At 44.8% G+C, this 24,319-nt stretch overlaps 1 protein-coding gene across 5 annotated transcripts in view; it reads right to left on the reverse strand.

The window, feature by feature from the left end:
• Positions 1-2,780: 2,780 nt before the first annotated feature.
• Positions 2,781-24,319, reverse strand: part of FAT1 (FAT atypical cadherin 1) — a 125,665-nt gene continuing 104,126 nt past the window's right edge. For 2 of the 5 annotated variants that reach the window (XM_070781738.1, XM_070781739.1), the window contains exons 15-29: positions 22,813-23,027; positions 22,105-22,242; positions 19,744-19,887; positions 19,034-19,231; positions 17,382-18,183; positions 17,114-17,245; positions 16,036-16,193; positions 14,440-14,902; positions 13,604-13,757; positions 13,345-13,455; positions 11,061-11,692; positions 10,250-10,387; positions 7,688-7,747; positions 5,262-5,297; positions 2,781-4,263 (exon numbers count right to left, since the gene is read on the reverse strand). In XM_070781738.1, the coding sequence (XP_070637839.1) occupies positions 3,635-4,263; positions 5,262-5,297; positions 7,688-7,747; positions 10,250-10,387; positions 11,061-11,692; positions 13,345-13,455; positions 13,604-13,757; positions 14,440-14,902; positions 16,036-16,193; positions 17,114-17,245; positions 17,382-18,183; positions 19,034-19,231; positions 19,744-19,887; positions 22,105-22,242; positions 22,813-23,027 (4,010 nt within the window). In that variant the 3' untranslated portion in view covers positions 2,781-3,634. Of the gene's footprint in view, positions 4,264-5,261; positions 5,298-7,687; positions 7,748-9,711; positions 9,765-10,249; positions 10,388-11,060; positions 11,693-13,344; positions 13,456-13,603; positions 13,758-14,439; positions 14,903-16,035; positions 16,194-17,113; positions 17,246-17,381; positions 18,184-19,033; positions 19,232-19,743; positions 19,888-22,104; positions 22,243-22,812; positions 23,028-24,319 lie in introns of all 5 variants that reach the window. The other 3 variants (XR_002180039.2, XM_019953462.2, XM_019953463.2) reach the window with 3 other exon arrangements.

Genomic DNA, 24,319 nt, shown 5'->3' on the forward strand with positions numbered 1-24,319 from the left:
TCATTTGAAACCTTTGTATAATCTGTTTATTCATTTCTAACTAGCTCTGGATGATGCCTCAAAAAAAAAAAAAAATGCTAGTAGTCTTCAGTTTGAAATATGGTCTGGAGTTTTGGAAGGTCAAAGTATTGGCAAAATAAAAACCGACAGAGTGCCAATGGTGGTGGGTAGACTTCCAAGGCGATCCCCAAGAACCCCACCTGGGGAGCAGTAGTGTAATTTCCCCCTTGAGCAAAGATGTGCAAATACAACAGGAATCCCCATGATTAGGCCACTAATCATTTGACTTTTAATTAGTCAAACGGCAGAATATCCTGGATGGGCCTGACCCAATCAGGTGAGTCCTTAAACCAGGGACTGGGCCCCTCCTGAGGTCAGAGATGGGAAGCAAGAGGGAAGTTCTTCTGCTCGCTTTGAAGCGTAAGCTACTAAATTATCAGAGGATCACAGAGCTAGAACCTGAGTCAGAGGCTGCCAAAAAAGTGGGTTCGGTCAGTGAGAAAGCAAGACACTCAAGTTGTACAGCCAGTAAGACAATGGGGACCTATGTCTCAATGACGCCAAGGAACTGAATCTGCCCACAAGATGCAAGCCTGGATGAGGACCCAGACCTCAGGAGGCCACAGCCCAGAGGAAAACTTGGTTCCAGCCTTGCAAGATGTGAGCAGAGATCCTGGTCCTACCATGCTGGGCTTCTGACGTGCAGAGCTGGAGCTAACAAATGCGGGGTGTTTTAAGCCACCACATTCCGGTAATTTGCGATGGAGCAACAGGAAACTAACATACTGATGTTTTTCTAGGCACTGGGGATCAACGGTTAAGAGCATATTCCAGACGTCCAGTTTAAGATGGCAGAGGACTGTATTTCTTCTCTTGAAAAACCAAGGCAGGGAAAGGGAGAAAAAGTTAAAAAGCAACCGTTTTCAAAGCAAGTAAGAGGTAGCAACTGTAAAGCACGCTATAGCGTGTGAAGATGGGTGGTGAGGGGAGTGATAAATCCTGCCTTCGCAGAGGAGGAATCAGACCTCACAGCCTGGAGAGGTCGTGCAGCCTGCAATGATTTCTCATTGGAAAATGGGCAATGAACGGGGTGAGTCCCAGGGGTATGGGCTGCTTCAGCTGTATACAAGTTGTCAGACCCCAGCCTCTCAGCTCGGTGCTGAGCAGGACTGTTCCCTGGAATGAGAGCTGGGGGACTAAGTGCATGATAAAACCGCCAGTCTTCCCACCCAGTCAACTTTAAAATAAGAGCAACAGTATTTCTCAAGCAGAAATGGAAGGTCCCTTCCCTGGAGAAGTGAATTCTTGAAGTAAAAGACCTCTGGATATCAGCAGAGGTCCTCTCGTAGGTTTGACCATGTCCCAAGAGGCACTTTATAAATCTATGAGACCACACCTGTTTCCCTTCTTTAACCTTCTAACCTTGGCCTTTACACGAGCTCTTCTGCCAGCAATGCTGGTGCCCCAGGTGGTCCCACTGGCATCATTCCCCCTTATCAACTTCAGCTGTTTATTCAAATCCCAGCTTGCCATTGAGGTCTTCCACTAATTCACCTCCAGTCCCCAACCCTCCCCATCACTTTCCTTCCTACGTACTAAGTTTTCCCCTTAGTGCTCATCACTCCATACACTGCTTTGTATCCTAGTGATTTACCATCTCCCCTTGTCATCCATCCTCCCTTCATATAAAATCTAAGATGACAAGAGCAATTTTTGTCCATATAGAACAACACTCAGTAGGTGATCAAAAAGATTTTTTAGATACATAAAGACTAACAAATTTTTTAAAAATAAGAGAAAAGTTAAGGCAATTAAGAAAGAAAGAAAGTTGCAAAGTAGATGGAAAGAAACATCATATACTACTTACCTCTGTGGTAAATATTTACATCATCAAAGCAATGAAAACATTATGAATGAATGAAACCAAAAAAGTAAGCTGTAACAATATGGGAGGATAACAAGAGAATTAGAGGCTTAGAGGTTTGATAGGTTACATCATCTTCTGCAATTCCTAAAATTTGTGACTCAAGAAATAATATATACACTTAAAAATTTCAAAGGAAAAATGAGAAAAACAGCTTAAAGAGTTACAAGTGGTTTCAGCAAAATGTGAGTTTGCTGCTTTTGGTTGTGCATATTTTAGCTCTCTTTGATGTTTAAACTATATGTATTAGATAACATGTCATTTAATAAAAGGGAAAATGCGTCTTTGCAAAGTTATAGGAACGCCTGATTCTTTGTAATTCTTATCACAGTGGCTGGCACGTGGTCAGTATTGAACAAGTAGCTGTGGGACAGAGGGATGGATTCTGACTATAAATACACATGGAAGATGACTTCTGGGTTTCACTTTAAATCCTATAGAAGTAGGATGTGTTCTTTGACAAGAGAAAGGTAAAATGCTTCACAGAAAGCTTTGTTTGTGATATAAATCATAGGTGAAAACTATACATGCACTGAAATTATGGCCAAGTAATAGCAATAAAATAATGTATAAGAAAAAAATTTTTAAATGTTAGAAAATGTTTATTATGAGTGCTTAAAAAAAAAAGTGCTGGGCCTCTATACCTATAGTTTTGAGCGGTATCACGTGGCCATATACTGCCACCTAGTGGCAACATCTGTAAGTACAGTCTGGTTTTGATAGCTGGGAGAGACTTTTCACATTTAAGCCAAAAAAGCTATCCCTCTATGTCCATCCACCCTTCTTTCTCAATTCATTAACCGAATCCTGAACAGGAGTATATATACGGAGGAAAAAACAGGCAGCAAAGCTAAAGTATTTTATTAATAATTTATTGTCAGTAAGAAAGACTGGTTAATGGTAGTTTTCAGTAAAAACCTTTACAAGACCTTGCATCACAAATATACAGACACTATAAAAATTGTGTCGTGGTGGTTTTGGTTCTAAACGATTCTGCAGAAGGTCCTCATTACACTTTCCAATAATGAAAAATGTTTATAATCCTAAAATACAGCAACCCATTTATTTAAGACATGTTCATGGATCAGATCTGTCCTCATCCTATGTACAGCTGGAAATGAATGACTATACTGAAATGTATGAATGAAATGTCCTACTTCAGCTGAAAAGGACAGAGTGAAACCCTGGTTATATTAAAAAAAAAAAAAAATCAGGGTGCTAGGTAAATGACACGAACACCACCAAAATCCGGTCAAAAACAAAATGCACGAAGTTATCTTGAAAATCTAGGGGAAAACTATGAAAAATCAAATCTGTACATAAAATTTACAAAAAAAAAAGGAAAATTAAAATAATCAAATCTATATAAATACATGAATCATGCTAACAAGAGAGAGGAGAGCTGATTTTCGCTTCATTGTTTTAACACGGGACAAATGTAAATACAAAAAAAAATAAAGTCTGGAAATGGTGCGGCAGACGTCAACCGCATCCGACAACAGTAGGTCAGGACACTGGCGATGGCGGACAGGTCAGGAGGCGCGGGTGGGGGTTCAGTGCAGCCATGCCCGGGGGCGGCTCCCCAGAAGAAGGGGCGCAAGCGCTGCTGCAGAGAACGGTGCAGGACAGGGCATCCGCTGCAGGGATCGCTCTAGGTTCGCTGGGGTTCAGGCACTTGGAGGGGTGGGGGCGGGGGGCGAGTCTGCGGGGTCAGACCTCCGTGTGCTGCTGCGAGTCCAGCGGAGGGACCGTCACCTCCTCGAAGGGGCCATCGTCTCCGCTCTCGTAGTCACTCATCATGACCTCCGACTCGGCTTCGCAGCACGCGGACACGTCGGAGCAGGACGCCGTGGAGGCGTACACCGACAGCGGCAGGCTTTCCACGGCGGGGGCTTCAAAGGTCCTGGGGTACCCCGCAGGGTAGGGGGCGTAGGGTTCTCTGCGGGCGCTGCCGTCGCCAGCGCCGGCTTTCTGAGGTTCGGACAGGTCCACGGCGTAGAAGCTGGGCAGGTACTGGTTCGGGTGGAACCTCTGCCGGCCTCGGGAGGCGGAGCCCGGGCTCCCCGCGGCCGGCGTGTCCCTGGGCGGGTGTATGGATTCGAACTGGTCGCTGAACTCGGGGGGCAGGGGCGGGAGCTCGTCCGCGCCGGGGAAGTCCTCTGGAGGGGGCGGAAAGTCACTCTCGATGTCGTAGCCTCCGGGGTAATAGTCCGTATCGATGGCGTTGGGATCGGCAGAGTACAGGGGGGTCTGCTCGTCGATTACCTCGTAATTGGGGAATTCCTGGATGTCCGGCAGAGGAACGCTGGGCATCCAATCCGACGTATCCCAGTGATACCCTTGTTGGAAAAGAAAACCAGATGTCAAAGTGTTTTCCTCCCCAGCGTGTGCCCCGCGGCAAAGGGCCCAGTGTATGCAGCACGCACAGGCGCAAAGGCATCCGTCCCGCGCACCGAGGGCCACCATCGGGGGAAGCCTCGGTCCCTGCTTTGACCCCCTCCCCTCCCGCGCCGCTTCTGAGACCCTCTATGAGTTAGGCTCTGCTCCTGAAATGAGGACTTACAGTTTTAGGTAAGTACCTAACTTTCAAAGAAACGTTAAGTCTTTAACAGAAGCAGCAGTATGCTAGCGCCTAGAGGACATGCACTTTTCTTCAAACGATTCCAATCATCCTTTCAGCTTCCTGCAGTCATTGAAAACCCTCTGCCCTCTATGAAGAAGAGTGTTAGTTCAGCCTTAGGACCTTGATAAAGAAATTTTGTCCTTGCAGAAAGGCGGCTCAAGAATGTCACCTGATCTGCACTACTTGTCATTAAAAAAAGATACCAACGAATGTGTCTTTCAGATAATAAAAGTAATCACTTAGCATGCAAAATTTTAAAAATAAATTTCCTTTAGAATGTCATAAACTTAATATTACAATTGTACTATTTTCCATGAGTCCTCAGAAAGACAATAAATTATATTAATTTAGTAACACAGCAAAGCATGCCTCAAAATCAAATGAAAGGCAATTTAACATTGACAAATGTAATACAATTTTTGATAAACTACAGTAATTTTGTTTCTTTAAAAAGGACTAAGGGTCATTTTCAACTATATAAAGGTATAATTATTAAAAAAAAAAAAACCCTTCCAATTTGGGGGTAGCCCCCCACCCCAGGATTTTTGAAATCCTTTGGCAGCCAGTGAAGGTGAGGCAGGCACGTTTAGAATGCAGGGGCGAACGAGGAGGCAGCAGTTACGGTGCAGACACGTGCAGCAAGTCAGCACTGGGTCAAGTCTCCGCCCATGTGTTTAGTGAAAAATGAATGAACAACTGGCATGCATAAGTCACCTCTTGATTTGCTGAGGTCAGGAGCAGCCAAAGACTCTTTTGGTTGCAGAGTAGAGAGAAAAGAAAACACTTGTAATTAAAAGAGAAAGACGGCTGAAAAGGCAATAAAGATAAGTCCATAACACAATATAAACTGTTTTATTAAGGCCCAGTCAGCCATGTACTGTGCCTTCTAGGCCATTATCTACGAAAATCCCAAACGGTGAGAAATTTGTGTAGCACAAATAAAATGGGACGTGGGAGTGGAGGGAGAAGATGAGGGATGATGAACTAGGGATGTGGCTGGGAAACTCGGACAGGATTTTACTTTCTTTCCCTTGTTTCTGGCAAGCTACTCCTGAAAACACAAAATTTTGTTAGGAGTAATTGAAATGGAGTCTATAAGGCTCTAATAAAATGTAAACTGATAAGGAATTTAAATGACTCCCTCATGTTACTGAGAAAGATTATAAAATCATTTTTTTTTCCTAACGCTGGGTAACATCAGGTTGCTTAGGTGATAATGCAAAATACATAAGCTATAGCTACATGACAGACACAAAGTTTACGGCACAATATAGCCTTCACATGTCCGTAATTCAGAGAAACCACAAACACACTTAGATACTGATGAAGAGCTAAAAGAAAACCTCACCAGACCTTGCCCTGGGTGAACATGATTTTATATTCACATTGTCCACCTTTCCTTAGAGACATCATCAGCTGACCTTAATCCTGAGCCCACCCAAATCTGTCTGGCCTCTCCCTCTCCTGGAGTCCTTGTTTTGCACACAGAACTCTGCATGGGGCAAAGTCAACGTGAATCACGTGACCGCAGGGCAGGCTGCTTACCCTGGCTAAGCTTCAGGCTCTTCTCTTCGAAATGGAGGTGGAAATCCCTTAGTTATTATGAGGATTAAATCACATAATGTAGGTCAAGCACTAACCATTGACTATCATTGTAATTCCTATTGTGAAATAAATGACAAGTAATTTTCTAAAGTAGACCCATGCTTTCTGTGCATTCAATGATGCTCTTGAAAACCCAGTGATAAAGTAACTTGGAACAAATAAGATTTGGTTGACGGTTCTCTTCTAGGAATTTAAATCAAAAACTGAAAAAATTGTGGTGATTTCTAAAACATGAGTAAGCCAGTATTTAGCTAACATTTACCTCTGGAACTATTCTAAAAAGCCTGCTAAAAATGTGGTAGTTTCTTTCCAAAAAGAGAATTGACAACTTCTGTTTACTAAACAGCCATTCCATTATTCTTAGTTTTCCATTTTAAACTCAATTTATATTTAATATGTCAAAGACATTTTTCAACGAAAGAGATTACCATGAAAGAACTATTCGAATTCTGTTTCTTTAAACTCAGTCAATATATTATATAAATATTAGGGTTCCATCATGGGAGAACTAAGGTTCAGTAGACAAAATATAGATCCCCTTCTGATACGCCAAGTGAAGACAAGGTAACTTCCTGGAAACTAAGTGTAAGGCTCGCCAGTAACCGAAATGAGTAAGCTGCACCCATCAAACTTGGCTTGAAACCATCCTGCTCTTACCCATGTCTCAGCAAACCTATTTGTTGTCCCAGCAGAAAGGATTCCCTAAGCTTCGTGGGCCCCAGTGGTCTAGGCCAGTGGTTCTCCAAGTGTGGTTCTTAAATCAGCAACATCAGAATCAACTGGGGGCTGGCTTGTTAGAAATGTGCATTCTCAGGGCCCCAACCAGATTTGCTCAATCAGAAATCTTGGAGTTAAGGCCTAATGATTAAGCTTTTCACAAGCCCTACAGTGATCTGATTTCTAGTCTGAAAATACCTGTGCACTTTGCATGTGATAACTCGAATTCCAGTGCACGGATGGAGGGCTAATTTGAAATAATTTAAGGCAGGAATTTCTTAAAATTTTGAACAGATAAAGCTTCCTAGAAAATGATTTTTACTCAACCAAATATAAAAATATTGCCTTCTATCATGTTCTACAATTTTCCTCAACCATACCAGGGAAAATACAAAAGGGAAGACTCAGGTATAGGCAATTATAAAAGCTGTGTTATACTTAGTTTTACTCCTATTCACACGAAGAGAATTTTCTATATTAAAACATTTTTTTAGATAGAATTACTTTTAATTTCTTCATACTGTTCCATGTAAAGGCAGTTGTCAAGACCCTATGGGTGACTTCTGGCAACTGTGTAAATTCACTGTGAACCACAAAAAAGTAACAAAGACCACAGACATAGGTAACATACGTAACATACATACATAATGATATTTTGCAACACCTCTGGATTATGAATGGACACACCTGCATAGCATAAAAGTATTCAACCTCTTCAGAACCATCACATAAGGACTTTGTACAACACAACAGCAAAAGCACACCACTCCAGGGACAGTCACTGTGAACACGAACACAGAACACACACACAACTATACCTTCTTCAGTCACCATGTCAACGACAGCATTGACAAGGTGTATTACAGTCACTATGGAAGCTTGTGAAAAGGCACAAGAGCAGTAAATTAGAAAGACCTTCAGTGAGTCAGGAACCTGCATTAAATATGATTTCTGCATACTATACAGTTTCTACCTCATAGTTTAATGATGTAAATACTTGAAACATAGCTATATAATTATGTATGATCTTTGCACTTGTTCCTTATATGTCTCAGGTTTTTCCAATCAAGTTATATATTTGTTATCATTAATCAAAGGAATAAAGAGTAACCATATTATACTGTAATTTAGGAAAAGAACTTTCAGCCATAAATTTGTTTTACAATTACAATTATGAATCAAGTCAGGACACAACAACCCTGATTTTAACATCCCATGGGCAAAAGCTTTCACATTCAAAGAGTCAAATACTTGGCTAAGCCAATTTTCTAGGTCCATTTAATACACTCATACATTGTTTGCAGGAAAAAAATTAAGAGCTGCATAATAAGGTAAAATATGCAATATGAATACAAAAATGGTTTTGTATCTGTTCTCTGTACTCCCACCCCAATTTTCCTGTCTCTGCAGACGAGTTAACAGCTGGTGAGCTAACATACCAGCAGAGAAACGCAGACTGTCTGCCTGGCTGTTTCCTGTGTAAATCCCCTTTTCATTCCTGTATCAAACTGTTTCAAAGTATTTATGCCAAGATAAATAAGTGTGCATGTAACAGGCAGAAGGATGGCCCTCTGAAAAGGCCACATCCTCGCCCTGGGAACAAGTTACCATCCTTGGCCAAAGGGACTTTGCTAATGTGATGAAGTTAAAGAGCCTGAGATGAAGAGACTCCCCTGCATGATCTGGGCAGCCCCCATGTAATGGCAAGAGTTCTTAAGGGGAGCAACTTTCCCAGCTGTGGTTGGAGAGCTAGGACTGCAGCAGACAGACCGGTGAGGCGCAGTGCTGCTGTCTTTGACAGATGGAGTCCATGAGCCATGGAATGTGGGGAGGTTCTAGAAGCTGGAAAAGGTACAGGACAGGGTCTCTCCTCTGGCGTCTCCAGAAAGGAGACAGTCCTGCTGATATCTTAATTTCAGCCTGCTGAGACAAGCGTCACACTTCTAAACTGCAGACCTATAACAAATCTATCTTGTCTTAAGCCACTATGTAATCTATTACAACAGCCTTAGAAAACTAGAAATATGACTTAAATATACTCTTAATACAGGCTTCAAATTTATGATTCATAATGATTAAAATCATGATAAAGATTAAAATAAAGACACTCCTGGATAATATATTTTTTCTCACCTTGTATTATCTGGCAATTAATTTTCATAACTAGTTTGACCATAGCTTACTAAAAGTATCTAAGACTATTAAGAAGAATGATGTTTCAGTTAAAAGAAAAAAAAACCTAGGAAAAGAAAGAAAATACTGGCAAAATTCTGAGATTTATGAAGAGCATTTAAGGACAAAGATATAAATGATTATGTAAACTGGCAACTCTATAATGTTTTAGAATTAAACCTAATGAAAGAAAGAATTCTACTTTGTTGTTGGTTTGATAAGCAGAGCTCTGTCCAAATACTTTATCGCTAAATAATAAACACTGTTGCACCTTCATATCATATATAACATGCTTGAAATGGCTCAGGAATGAATAGAACATACATATGGCCATCCTTAGTTTCGAAATGGTCTCTGCAGTGTATTATGGACTACCTACTCTGGGTTTACAAACAATCAAATAATTATTAGTGAGTTATTTCCTTCTATCAATAAACTGTTTACACATGGCATTTTTATGCAAAAAAATTACAATCAAACTAATTCTGACATTCAAAAATTTCCACTAAAAACTCACTTTATTGGGTTTCTGGATACTGACAGTTTTCTCTACTGGTATGTGCTAATATGGTAAAGCTGCTTATCAACGCCATTCACCCTCAAAGAAACAAAACTGGCAGCAAAGATCCCACTGTCAAACCTTCTTCATTAGAAATATAATCCAACTTACTAGCAATCTCTTAAACTGTGCTCTCAGTCAGTACGCTCTGATCCAAATGGGAGCTGAGGCCGCAAAGGAGTCGGTGGGGAGAGACAAATAGAACCTTGTAACAATCACAGGTGCTGCTCAAGTTGCCCATGTCAGACTATCGCATCTCCTCTTAGGGCCGTGGGGGTGCGAGCGTGTGTGCAACGCAGGTGTGCTCAAGGAAGCCGGTACGAGGTGTTTTTTTTTAAAAATCCACATAACTTCTATAGCATTCACTGTCACGGAAGAAAGGTCGCTGCAGAACTAACCCATCAGACAGAGCTTATCTTTCAATCAGTTACGTTTTCTTTCTTAGTATGACCAGTCACTACCGTTCCAATTCCTAAGCATGAAGGATGTTTGCAACATCGTCCCCGGCGGATGTTCATGCAAGGCTGTGTAACTGTGGTCTGACGTGAGTGTGAAGACCGTCTGAGATGGAATCAGCGACTATGTCCCTGTCCTGTGTCACATGAGTGGGGCTGCGGACGGTGAGCACTGCGGATGCGTGTTTACTCACCATTGTCATCGCACGACTCCGACTGGAAGGAGCTCAGGGAGTGCACTTCAGACAGGCTTTCCCGGGCGCTGTACGGCTGAGATGGCTTCTCCTCCAACGGCTTTTTGGAGAGACAAGGATCAAGATCCACTACTTTAGCTAAAAGGAGATGACAGACAAAAGAGTTACATGCCATGAAGGCAGGAGACTCTCTTTTCTTCCCTGCTGTATCCTGACCCGTGGACTGCCTGGGATTTATTCAAAGAAAGAACATTGAAAGAAAAAGAAAAGAAAAGAAACATCTCCAAAACAGAACAAGATACTAAATACAAAACCTATAAATACAGCTTGCAGACTCATAAGAATAGAAATTCTCAATAAACCGGCCTGTGGGGGAGACTATCAGACAACATGGGGAATTAAAATTTTATTTGAAAATGGTAATATATAGCTTTTTCTAGGCATCCAATAGACGTCAGGCCACTTAAATATTGTCGCTTCTTCCAGCCACATCTGAGAAAAAAAAAAAATCCTATCATGCAAATGCCCTCCCAATTTTTCGTCATAAAAATCCCCCCACCAATTAGAGTTGAGAATCCAGATCAATTACAAAAACAAAATGATCTTTCCAGATGAATGGAACACAACTAGATTCAATTCCTAAATTAAAGCAACATCATGGCCACAGTGCTCGGTCAGAGATGCGAAGCCAGGAAAAGGTTCCCAGTCGTACCAGAGCTCTGTGGAGTCTGGGCACGTTCATCACTAACAAAGATGCTACACTGCCGCGAGGTCAGAGACATTTTATCGAAAAGAAGAAAACCATTCTTACTATCATAGTCGAAGTCCCAGCTAGGTTTCTGGATGGAATCGCTGTCAGAAGGAGAGTTTGAAGGCGGCGGGGGAGGCAGGTTTGGGGCCACGCTGCAGACGGCCACAGCTTTCCGGTGTCCATGCATGGACTCGGGGTTGAAGGTGCTGAACTCTGGGTGCTCGGGTATAGCTGACCCTTCAAAGGAGTTGCGGTCAAGGTTGTTTCGAGAGTCACTGGGAATGCTTGGGGTGTAGGAGATGGGCCGCACAGGCACCTGGGGTGGTATGTCGGAGTAAATGTTCTTATTCAGCTTGGAATCGAAATACGGTCTTTGCAAGAAAGCCGCGCTGGGTCCCAAGTGTTTGTCCTCGGGTTCGGGCTGGGGTTTCTTCTTCCGACTGATCATCTTGCGGCAGAAGACGAACACCAGCACCAGCAGAAAGATGCCTGTGATGAAGACGACGATGCCGATCCCCTCGGCCAGGCCGATGTTCCAGGGGGTCGACACGTACTGGTTGGGAGCCACGTCTTCGCAGTGTTTCCCCTTGTACTCGTGGCTGCAGTTGCAGTGGTAGGAGCCGTGCGTGTTCTCACAGAGGGCCCCGTTCCGGCAGGGGTTGCCAGCACATTCGTCCACGTCGCTCTGACACCTGCCGAGATAGCCCAGGGTTAGGAGAGGCCTTGGCAGCATCATAGAGACTAAAGGCTATTCATCCCTTCCTAGTTAAGACTCAGCCAACACTGACCGGGGCTTCCCGGTCAGCACTAATGGTAAAGAACCCACCTGCCAGCGCAGGAGACACGGGTTCCATCCCTGGCTGGGGAAGATCCCCTGGAGGAGGGCATGGCAGCCCACTCCAGTATTCTTGCCTGGAGCATCCCATGGACAGAGGAACCTGGCGGGCTATAGTCCATGGGGTCGCAGAGTCAGACACGACTGAAGTGACTTAGCAACACTGACCCAGACGTAGAACAGCCAAAACACACTATCAACAATAACTACACAAAAATCCTTCGTGGAGGAATGACTCGTTTGAGTTTACACCCTGTACACCTGAGAGATAAACATGTCACGTCAATGTTTAGCTGCCATTTTTCTAAGGATTCAACAGACGACTGACTCAAACTCATTGGCTAAACGTCAGTCTGTCTCTATTTCTGATCCAGAGATTTAGACAAGTGCATGCTAATAAATGTATTCCAAGAGGGCTGGATTAAATTTCTCCAATAACTTTCCCACAGGGGACTATGACTGCTCCATACAGCATGTGAAAGGCCAGAAAACTCTCTGTTTTTCATTTTTAGATGTTTCTCCATGTTGAAAACCCTCCTTAGCTCCTCACCCTTACAGAATCGCCCACAGGAAAGTCCCCTCAAGCCCCCTCCTCCCCTCCCCTTCCCAGTGGGCATCTCTGGCATCTGTGCGGGTCCTCCCGTCACCGCTCAAACCCTTCCTCCTCTAACAAAATGCATCCTCCTCTAACACCCCTATACTCACCTGGCATTACAATTTTGATTACTGGGACATTTTTGTCAACTATATTGAGTACTGACTAAGATACAAGTAGATTAATGAATGAAAACCACGTGACTGACGGTGAAATTCAGAATTACTACGAGAACAAAATGTTATGTGAATCCCTGCAGGCAGGTCACACTTCAAGCCTTCTAACAAAAGGGGCAGGTGAAGGCTTTTCTAGATGTATAGCACTAGGCACTTGTATGTAACAAGCACCAAGTTTTTAAACTGAACCTGGGGGAAAGTCTAAGGTGAAATGGTCCCTGGAACTGAAAACCATTTCATTCAAAGTCGACAAGAGGCATCTTTAGTGCCTCATATTCTTCATCAAAAATAATGATCACCTCTCAGACTATGCAAGGCTCACAAAAGATACCTAAAGAGTTGAGAAATGTTTTAGATGCTACATAAACAATGAAAAAAAAGTCATCTATCTTATAGATAGGTAACAACACCATGAGCATCTGTTTTTAAAAAAAACAATCTTACTGTTTCCAGTTACTTCCTGCAAGTACCCATATGTTCCTTGTTTATAAATAACATTTTTAAAATATAGAAGCATTTTATATTCAAAGCATATAGTACTCCAAGCATTATATCATGTTCACTTGTTCAATATTTTTTTTTAAAGAATGAAAAGATAAATTATACAAAGAGTCACCATGAGCTCTGAATTCAAATTCTAAAGCAACACAGTCCAAATTACTGAAGTTTTGTCGCATCTGCCAATCACTGTGACCCTACAGAGAGCTGCAAACACAGATCTTGAAAGAAGTCAGTTACCTTTCTCCCCTAAAACCTGAGTCACACTGACAGACAGCACCATCCAAACTGTCAAAACACGTTCCGCCGTTTTTACAAGGTTCATCTTTGCAGTAGGGGCTGAGCTGGCACCTGAAGGACAAGGGAAAAGTAAGCATAAAAACCCAGTGTTTTTTCTGTACCTACAGGAGCAAGTGAATGTGGACACTGCACGCACACACGACGACACCGGAAGTGCGACTGCTGCAGTGAGTGATGGAGTCTGGGCAAACCTACGCACCTCTGACCAGAGTACAGTCCTCTGCACTGGCAGATGAAGTCTCCGTTGTCCACAATGCAGGTGCCGCCGTACAGGCAGGGGTTGGAGGAACACGGGTTGACGCTCACCTCGCAGTAGGTCCCGACGTACAAGGTATTGCATTTGCAGTAATAACCTAAACCGGCAAACGGGAACCCAAAGTACTATCACTCAGTAACTCAGAAAGAGAAGTCTCAGGGTATTGGTTTTTACGTTTAAGTGAAAATTTGGCTCTCTAAGACTTGTAAATCCTATTCGATCCCCTATACCCTCTGGGCACAAAGCTGTCTGCATTACCAAACCTTTCACCGCTGGTATCAACAAATACGAAGGACTGAAGAGGGAACTCGTGACTCGATCAAGGTCATCCTAACTTACCCAAGGGGGCCCAAGGCCTTCTGGAAAACCACACTCCCACCCCCATCTCGAGTGAGCAAGGCTGGCAGGCCCCTCACTGGGCCAGCGGGTAAAAGGAGGCTTAGGGAGAACTATGTGGAACCAATTCCAACCCCCTGGTTGGAGTCCTTATGGCTGGAAAGGCATTCAGGGTCAGCCGTGGTTTCCTGAGGCTAGGGTGCAGAATGACACACGTCTGGAAACGCAATGTAGTGAGGCCACTGCTCAGTGGGAGAGAAACTGACCCCTCCAGCTGCTCCCAGGATGAACCCTAAACCCAGCTCCACTCGAGCTTCACTTACACCGGCTGCAGTATGTGACCAAACTGCACACGAAGAAGAAAAGCAGAAACGCTGGGAGGCCTCGCCCCAGTGCACACACGTGGACGGATCACTTAGGGGAGGCTCTGGTGTGAGGCTTACCTCCCGTCGGGGAGGGGTGGCAGACGCCCCCGTTCTGGCAGGGGCTGCTCGAGCAGTCCTCCGTCGCCATCAGCAAGCACCCGGGAGACACATCCACCGACTCCTCAATGTGTGCGTAGCTCCTGGGTCTGTTGTTTAAGGGCAGCTCCTGCCCGTTCAGGTAAATGGAGTCCATGCAGCCCCGGAAACCATTGCCCACCTGGGGGCTCCGTCCGTGCCGCGAGCCCTGCTGGCGGACGTGGCCCCCAAAATACACATGGCTGTCGAGGTTGAGGGTTTTCAGTGTCCCCGGGGCTGTGCCCGAGGCGGTGTGGACCTGATCCAGAACCAGCCTGGCGTAGTTCCCGTTCACCTCCAGGGACACGGCGTGCCACAGCCCGTCGTTGACCTGGATGCTCTGCACCGAGACAATGCCGGGGCCGCTGCCACAGTCGAACTTGTACTGCAGCCTCCCGTTGTGGATCTGCGACAGAGACAATCACTGTGCGTGTTATTCTCGCGGAATCGTCGAGCCCAGCCTCGGATCACGCGTCTAAAGGAGGGGCTGGGTCTGCCGCCTGAAGGCAGCAAGTAGGGATGAAAGGGAAAGTCGCTTAGTTGTGTCCGACTCTTTGGCAGAGTAGCCTGCCAGGCTTCTCTGTCCATGGAATTCTCCAGGCAAGAAATATTGGAGAAGGTAGCTTTTCCCTTCTCCAGGGGATCTTCCTGACTCGGGGATCGAACCCAGGTCTCCCGAAATGCAGGCAGATTCTTTACCAGCTGAGCTACCAGGGAAACCTAAGGCCTCACATTTAAGTACTATAGAACACGTGCTTCTTGGTTTACTGTACAAATAATAAAAACAGGCCTCTCAGGGATATCAAAGTTCCAACTACGTAACCTAAAGGCATTGTGTAAGTGACTGACAACTGCTAACCGAACAACAGAAGAGCATCAGATTTTGTTTAAAGCCAAAAACGAATCACTCTTGATTAAAAAAAAAAAAGAGAAGGTAAGCTGATCATCTCTTCAAGTGTATGTAGGACCTTTCCATAAACTCTCCGTATTAGTAAGATTAATATCAGAGTTTGAATGTAATGGTCATAAGAACCTGAAAATGTTTGTAAAAAACAGAAATAAATGTCTATGTTGCTGCTGCTGCTGCTAAGTCGTTTCAGTTGTGTCCGACTGACTCTGTGCGACCCCATAGACAGCAGCCCACCAGGCTCCCCCGTTCCTGGGATTCTCGAAGCAAGAATACTGGAGTGGGTTGCCATTTCCTTCTCCAATGCATAAAAGTGAAAAGTGAAAGTGAAGTCGCTCAGTCGTGTCTGACTCTTAGCAACCCCATGGACTTCAGCCTACCATTTTCTAGGCAAGAGTACTGGAGTGGGTTGCCATTGCCTTCTCCGAATGTCTATGTTACTGTAGAGCAAAAAGAGCCTTTCATCCCACAGAACTTATGTGTTGGTATCAATGAATCATTTAAAGGAAGAACTCAATCATTTCATGTAGCTTATCTTATTCTTTTAAAAAATGGGCCATCTGAATATACAATGGAATTTATACTTTTAAAGTCTCCCACAAGCTCAGATACAAATATGCACAAACACTCACCTCCAAGATGCTGTAGTCGGTCCCTCGAGCATACATGACAACCGCGTGGGCAGAGTACGTTCGAAGCCTCATGGTCAGCTTCATCTCTAACTTGTTTTCATTCTCCATTAGACGATATTTCACAAAGCTGTTTCCAGTAAATGTTACGGATGCACTCCCTGGGAATCACAAAGAGAAGAAATAAATCAGAACAAGTTTAAGCATATTTATATGTTATCCCACCACCACCATGCCCCAATTCAAGTTTTGGATCTAAGATTTTACAGTATAAAATTCAACTCAATGGGAAATGTCTATTTGTTTCAAAAACAGCAACAGCAAAACTGGATCTCCATTTGCAGCGAATAAGTCAGACTACTGTAAAACACGGAGAAATGAATTCTAAGATAAATAAGAGATCCACATATGAAATATCCATTAAAAAATCATTAGAAAACAATTTAGAAAAATACGTAGCCTCAAGGTGGTTTGCCAAATGTTCTCAAGCAAGACGTAAAACAATTCATATTTTACAAAAACGATGAAACCAGAATCAATCCAGAGATGAAAACTATTTTGTAAAATTAATCAGAAATGAGAAAATAAAAATTAAACAAAAGACCAGTGACAGACAGACAGTGGGGTCTGTTAACACGTAAATAATGTTAATGCTCAAAATTATACAGAGTTCCATCCATTAAAAATGAGAAACAGACAAATAATCCATACAATCGAGCAGACAGCATGAATTGGCCAATCCCTGAAGAGGAAGTGCTACCAGGCCATGAACAAATGAAAAGACAACTTTCACAAGGAGCCATAAAAACGGCAATTTAAATAGTTAGATGTCATTTCATCCCTGGTGGCTCAGATGGGAAAGAATCTGCCTGCAGTTCAGGAGACCTGAATTCGATCCCTGATTAGGAAATATCGTATGGAGAAAGAAATGGCAACCCACTTCAGTATTCTTGCCTGGAGAATCCCATGGACAGAGGAGCCTGGGGGGCTACAGTCCATGGGGTCGCAAAGGGTCAGACACGACTGAGGGACTAACACTTTTACAATTTTTCCCTCTTTTATTCTTAATTGAACCTCTCACCTGGGCACTGACCAGACTTGCCACCTGGACAGACGCAGGTATAGGTCTCCTCTCTGGGGTCAGTGACACATTCCGATCCTTCAGGGCACGGATTGTCTTCACATCCATGATGTACAAGTGGGCATTTTCCCTCTTTGTTAAAAAAAAAAGAGGGGAGAGGGAGAGCTAATGAACAGGAATTTCAAGAAAACAGATCTTTACTGTGTCGCCATCGCAGGCTGTGACATGAACCGGCCCGCACGCCCATGTCCACCCCCGCGTGCGTTACCTCTGCAGAGGCACACGGCCGTCCGCCGGTGGCGTGGGGTCACAAAGCTCAGCCTGGCCGTGCTGTGCGTTGACATCACACTCTCGTCCACGGACACCTTCTCGTCACAGAACTTCCAGGGGCAGTCGAGGCCCGCACACAGCTTCCGGAACACCTCCAGGATCCTCACACCAATGATCTCCTCGACATCTGACACGGAAGAGTTGATCTTCTGCAGGAGCTGTCTGGTGGAAACGTGGGCGACACCCGACCTCTCTACAAACAGCAAGACGTCCAGGTGCGGGTGAGGCTCGGCGGGCTGCAAGCTGACGATCTGAATGTCGTTCCTCCTCACGCCCAGGATGTTCCGCAGAGCTCGCTGGAAGTTGCGCCAGTAGTCGCCGACGAACTCTTCCGGGGTGAGGTTGGCGAAGCGGACGGCGACCGTCTGGTTGAGCATCTCCTGCGTCACCTGTTTGACCTGCACCGTGATGTCGGCCGCGGTGGTGAACTTGCCGTCCGTCACGCTCACGTTGAGGAGGTACTGCCCTATGTCCAGCTTCTTGTGCGCGATCAGCTTGCCCCCTGTGCTGGACACGGAGAAGAGGCTGTCCATCTGCGGGTCGAGGCTGTAGGTTAATGTGTCGTACACGTCTTGATCAGTGGCGTGGATCTTCCCGATGACGCCGCCCGAGTACTCCTCTCCGAAAGCAGTGATGAAAATCTCCAGCGGCAGGATCGCCGGAGGATAGACGCTCTCTTCAATGACCCTGATGTCAACATACGTCAGAGACGACAGCTGAGGCTTTCCATTGTCTGCCACCTGCGGGGAAAGGGGGGAAAAATCACCTTCGTCTGTGTCATCGTTCACTACTTCTTAATACAAATATATTTACACTGCTCAAGTTCTAAAACGTGACCAACTGATAGATACTTAATTCTTTGTGTGAGAAGCATTATCAAGGGACAGGGTGGAAAGCTTTTTCAGAGTAGCTATGTTAATTGGTCACAGTGGAATTGGGGGTATGATGCTTGAATTCATAGGAAAGAGATTGTTAATAGCAGTGACCAAGTGGTAAAATTAATCGTGTACAGTTCTGGCATGTACGGGTTGTTGAAAGAAACCACAAGATAAATACTTCTTTCTGGCCCTTTCACTGATTCATGCTGAAACTTAGCTCCACCAACATCTATGCTAAAGTGTGTGCTAAGTCACTTGAGGTGTGTCTGACTCTTTGTGACCCCATAGACTGTAGCCTGCCAGGCTCCTCTGTCCATGGGGATTCTCCAGGCAAGAATTCTGGAATGGGCTGCCATGCCCTCCTCCAGGGGATCTTCCCAACCCAGGCGATCAAATCCGCATCTCTTATGTTTCCTGGATTGGCAGGCGGGTTCTTTACCATTAGCGCCAGCTGGGAAGGTCTATGATAAAGCAACCAAATAAATAAATATGCCCTTGCCAAGTGCTATGGGATAAAAATGAAGATCTGACCAAAAAAAAGAAAACCAGACTGTAATTCTAATTCAGTTTTGCAGTTTTGTCTTCTCAAGAGGCATAAGCTGTTTACACATGAGAAGATAGATCACCGCAGTGGCTCTTTTCTATGAGTCCTCAAAAAAGAAAAAAAAGAAAAAAGAAAAAAAAAAAAAACCATGAAGAAAGGCGTAAATACCTTAACATGCAGTAAGTAATGATCCTTCACTTTCCTATTTATGGCGGCCGCCGTCAGGAGGGCTCCCTGCTGGTTGACTTCAAACGCCCCCTCTTCGTTCCCACTCACGATGCTGAAGAAGAAGGGGGGGCCGTTGTGGGAGGAGTCCCTGTCCGTCACCACCAGCTGCAGCACGCTGAACCCCACGGGCTTGTTCTCCTGCAGAAGGGAAGAGAACCACACAGCTGTCAACAAGACACCGTGCAAGCTCTCTACAACAGGGCATTTACAGCAGACAGACATCGCTGCTTCATTCGGAAGGAGGAGAGGGGAGAAGGGCTGGTGGTGCTGGGAAGAAGGGTAGGGAGAATGGGCGGGGAAGGGGGGACTGGAGGGGAGGGGGTGTGTAGAGAGACTGGGGAGGGGAGAGGTGCTTGGCGGAGGAGTGGGAGGGTCTGCATGGGGCAAGGAGGAAACGCAGGGCAGAAGGTAAGGTTAAGAACCAAGCTACTGAGCCTAACTTAAAAACCAAAGCCAAAAAAAACAAAGACGAAAGCATTTTGGAAATGGCTCATCTTTCAGTACTGACCGAGAGCCCTGTAATGTCACCCTTCCCATTTTTCTCAAAAGCCGTCTTTGGAAAAGGAAAGCTATTTCGAACGAACAATCGAGCCCCGTGAGAGCACACATTTCAACAGGACGCATTCCAGGAGCCCAGGACCCACAGTCACCTGGATGATCAGGCTGTAGTTCCCCCTGGAGAAGACGGGGGCGTTGTCGTTAACATCAGACACGTCGATGTTCACGGTGGTCGTGGTGACTCTGGGGGGACTGCCATTGTCAGAGGCCTGCACGGTGAGCGTGTAGCCTGAAATCTTGTTGGGGAAAACACAAAGAGAAGCGTGTCCGTCTCCACAAGACCAAAGAACAGGGTTCAGTCTCAAGCGTGCTTCTGACACCCCCAGAGGGGCAGATCTGAGGGTCTCCGTCCCCTGAGCCCTGCAGGCGGGCGATTCCCTAATCTCACACAGGGGCATGGCCACAAGCCACCTGCAGAAGGGAATGTGTCTGCCCGACAGAAAAAGTTACTAACACGGAGGAGGATCTCAGGTGCCTCTCAAAAATGTACTTGCTCTGTTAAGGTGTTCTAACTTTGAAAACATGCCGATCTATTAACAGAAATTAAGACAGAAAAGGAACACAAATGATGAGAAAAAACGTGCACACGTGTCAAAGAGTGCAACCTTCCCTCTGCCCCAGTGCGACTCTCAGCTAGAAGCAGACACACATCTAGCTGTCTCCGGCCCTTGAGGGCTCACTCATTCTCAATGCTCAGGACTCTCCAGCTCATCTTCCCCATCAACGTTGCACTTGGATTGCCGTCACCTGCCTGAATCTCCCAAGACCCTTCTCTTTGTGACTTCCTACTAGAAAAGGTGACTTAAGTGGGGTGGCTGCTTTTCTAGGACAGCTCCTTTTAAGGTCTCTCTTTCAGAGGAAGCAGTGAAGAGGCAAGGAGGTTGGCTGCACCCCAGAGGACGTGCTGTGAAGTACCAGTCCTGTGAGACATGCCCACATGCCCACAGGAGAGGGCGACTCTGCCTGGGGAACTCACCTGCCACCTCACAATGGACATGAGTTTACTCAAGGTTTTGGGAAGTTGGTTTCAAGTCAAAAACACTAACTTTTGGTCTGCCCAGCAGCACTGCAATCCTAAGTGTTAATGGTCATGCTTCCCAATCTCTTGGAAAGTCCCTGCTCAAAAATAACGGGTCAGAAAAGGAATTAAAGAATGGAGATTTTATGAAGTATCTCAGCACTATCTCCCCAAATGCCTTTCAACTTGGATGTGCCCACTATTCTTCTGAAATCACAGTCTGCCTTACCCCCGATGCCCTTCTAATTCCCTGAACGAAGGCTCTTTTACTTCTTCCCTTCATCGCCTCTGTGGCAGCTCCCCTCCTGTCTGTGAGAGAGGGTGAGTAAATAAGTAGATGGGTGGATTGGTGGAGGGATGGAGACAGGGAGGGAGGGCTTGCCTCTCTCCTCATTCGCTCACATTTACCTCCAAACCTCAGATCACTTCCATGATCATCTCCAGAAGCACATGCCTTTTCTGTATTTCCAGCTTTCAAGTCTCAAGTTGGACTAAAGTGGCCCCAAACCGGCTGAACAATTTTACTGACTGAATATGCCACTTTCCTTGACAGATCAGCACACCCAACACCACATTCGAGCACCTCTCCCCAGTGCCAAGTCTATGCCCTGTGGGCTCCTTTAATGGCACTCCTCAGTCACGGCAAGCCTGAACAGCACCAAGGCATCAGCCACCTCCGCTCTCCGTGGCGGGCCACGGCTCAGCTCTGTGGTCCTCACTCTTCCTCTGCCAAGCGTCCGCATTTGTCTCGTCACTCACGTGTCACTGCTTGCTGTCCCCAGTCTGGCTCCTGTCGCCTTGTAATGACTGTCACTGGTCCTCCTACCCCCTCACGACACTCAGACCTCCCGCGGGCCTGGTCCTCAGAGACCATCCCCCTGTGCTGCTGCACTTGGGTGCACAGACGTCGGTAACCACCTAATGCCCGCAGTGCGAGCCTGAACCTAGCATCCTGGCTTTGTCTGTGGCCTGAAATCTGTTCCTAAAACACCTGGTGTATCTCCTCTCCCTCACTTGTCTGTAAGATCGCTCTCCTCCAACACAACTCAATAAAATCTCCTAAATACACCCCGTGACTGCCTTTCTCCATTCTTCCTTCTGCCAGTTGCTCATGGGGAATTCCCTCCTCTCAACACTAGCGTCTCCCAAATCTCTGCTGTTATGTAAAACCCAGATTCTAGCTCTGCGAAGTGTCTCAAGACACTTGGTACCAACAGCAGTTTCATCCTAAATACACAATTTTATTCTCTAAACTCCACAAGTATGAAACAAATCACATATTCCAGAGGTCTTCATACTATAATTGCTCTTCAGGTATTTATATTCTGCTTGTCACTTCCTGAGAACAAGGCTGGTTCTTTCGACATCTCCCAAAATGTTGGCACTTCCATCTATTTATTTGATAATCTGTAAACAATTTCATTTCTCCACTTACTGTTTCCCGGTCTAGAAGTTTGGTCACCTTCACTTCTCCTCTAGCAGGGTCGATTGTAAACGGACTTCCCTGGTTGCCATCTATAATCGCATAGTGGATGTGGCTGTTTGAAGGTCCGTCAGCATCATCTGCCATAACCTAGAAAACATCACACTCCTGTTTAGGAGACAGATGAGGATGTGACAGAAGTCTATTGAGCTAATTTCTGGTATCAACAGCAGTTACTTATAATAGAGCCAGTAACTGGGTTAATAAGAGACATTTCCTCATCTTCCAATTATTTTCAAGGAAGGCCACTCTAAGAATTGGATGAGAGCGTCCCTGGTGGCTCAGCGGGAAAGAATACGCCTGCCAGTGCAGGACACACGAGTCTGATCCCTGGTCTGGGAGGATCCCACATGCCACGGAGCAACTAAGCCTGTGTGCCATAGCTACTGAGCTGTGCTCCAGAGCCCAGGAGTCACAACTGCGGAGCTGACGTGTTGCAACTACAGAAGCCCTAGAGTCTGTGCTCTGCAACTGATAGAGTACCCCCACTCTCCACAACTAGAGAAACCCTAAACAGCAACAATGACCCGGCACAGCCAGAAATAAACAAACAGACAAATAGAATTAAAACAACAGCAGCAACAATAAGAAAACTGGATAAATCCCTAGAAAAATTCTTGCAAAGACTCAGAAGAAAACTGCAGAGGGAAAGATACACACCGTAATGACAGACTGTTCGAGAACAGCGTCCTCGCTGACGACTGCCGTGTAGGTGTCTTGGCTGAACACTGGGGCATTGTCGTTGATGTCTGTCACATTGATGCTCACGGTGGCAACATCACTCAGTGACGGGGTGCCTCCGTCAGTGGCCTCCACAGTCAGGTAGTACTCATGAGAGCTTTCATAGTCCAGGTTCTCAATGATAAATATGGCTCCTGAGTAGAAAATCAGAGTTACTTCCAGTGCTTTAAAATGCCACCACTTTCTCCTCCTATGACTGAAATCTTCAAGAGTTTACTTACCACTTACGTATGTTTTCTAATTTCTTAATTCAATAATTAAAACAGGAATTGGCTCATCCTGGGAACTTTATTGCTTTTACTTTCCTGATATTCTTTGGAATATTTAAATTGCTTTTAAACTTAAATTGCTCAGTACTCACCATATCCCTGTTATAAAAATGATTACATTTCTTATCTCTTCTAAATGACAGTTTACTACAGACTTTAATAGAACAGAAAGAAAACATAAAAACTATCTTTGGCTTTTCATTTTCTTTTCCTTCTCCTACTTCTACAGAAATTCATATCCTTTTTAAAAATCTCTTGAATAACTCTTTGTTTACATTCTATCATTTTTTTAAATCCCTTTTTGATTTAATAATTCCTTTAATGTCTTTCAATGTCTTTCTTTTTAACCTCCTTACAGTCTATCCTACTTAAAGAGTCCTAAAAATAACAATTTTATATGTGCTAAAAATACATTTTAAGATCGCGTCATCACACACCTACCCTTCATCTGAAATAGTCACATACAATTAAACACAGTTTGAATGGAGAGAGCAACTTCCTTATAGCTATTTTAGTCGACAGGTTAACAAGACTACAAAAGTATTTATGCAGCCAGAGTCAAGAGCTCCAGTGACTTGTGACCCCACTGGCAGTCCCTCACTAAGGAACTCAGTCCAGGTATTTGTCAGTTGTACACAGCCAGCATAATGAAGAAGTCAATTTAATGAATTATCAGGTGCCCCTACTGAATCTAAGATCAAAGAGGTCACAACTCCTGTTTCACTTGGGAAGCTATTTCATATGAGATCCACAAGGGGCCATTATGCAAAATTTTCTACTATTTTCCACTCTTTATCTTTACTGATTTATTACATCTTATATCTTTACTAAATTACTAGAGTATGATGCTTTAATTTTTTCCTTAAATTTGCTCATATCTATAACAGACAAGCCAGAAATGATTTTAGTGTGTAGAACCATGCTATGCTATGCTATGCTAAGTCACTTCAGTCGTGTCCGACTCTGTGTGACCCCACAGATGGCAGCCACCAGGCTCCCCCATCCCTGGGATTCTCCAGGCAAGAACACTGGAGTGGGCTGCCATTTCCTTCTCCAATGCATGAAAGGGAAAAGTGAAAGTGAAGTCGCTCAGTCATGTCCGACTCCTAGCGACCCCATGGACTGCAGCCTACCAGGCTCCTCCATCCATGGGATTT

Source organism: Bos indicus, chromosome 27 (assembly GCF_029378745.1).
Source record: "Bos indicus isolate NIAB-ARS_2022 breed Sahiwal x Tharparkar chromosome 27, NIAB-ARS_B.indTharparkar_mat_pri_1.0, whole genome shotgun sequence".
In the NCBI taxonomy this organism is placed as follows: domain Eukaryota; kingdom Metazoa; phylum Chordata; class Mammalia; order Artiodactyla; family Bovidae; genus Bos; species Bos indicus.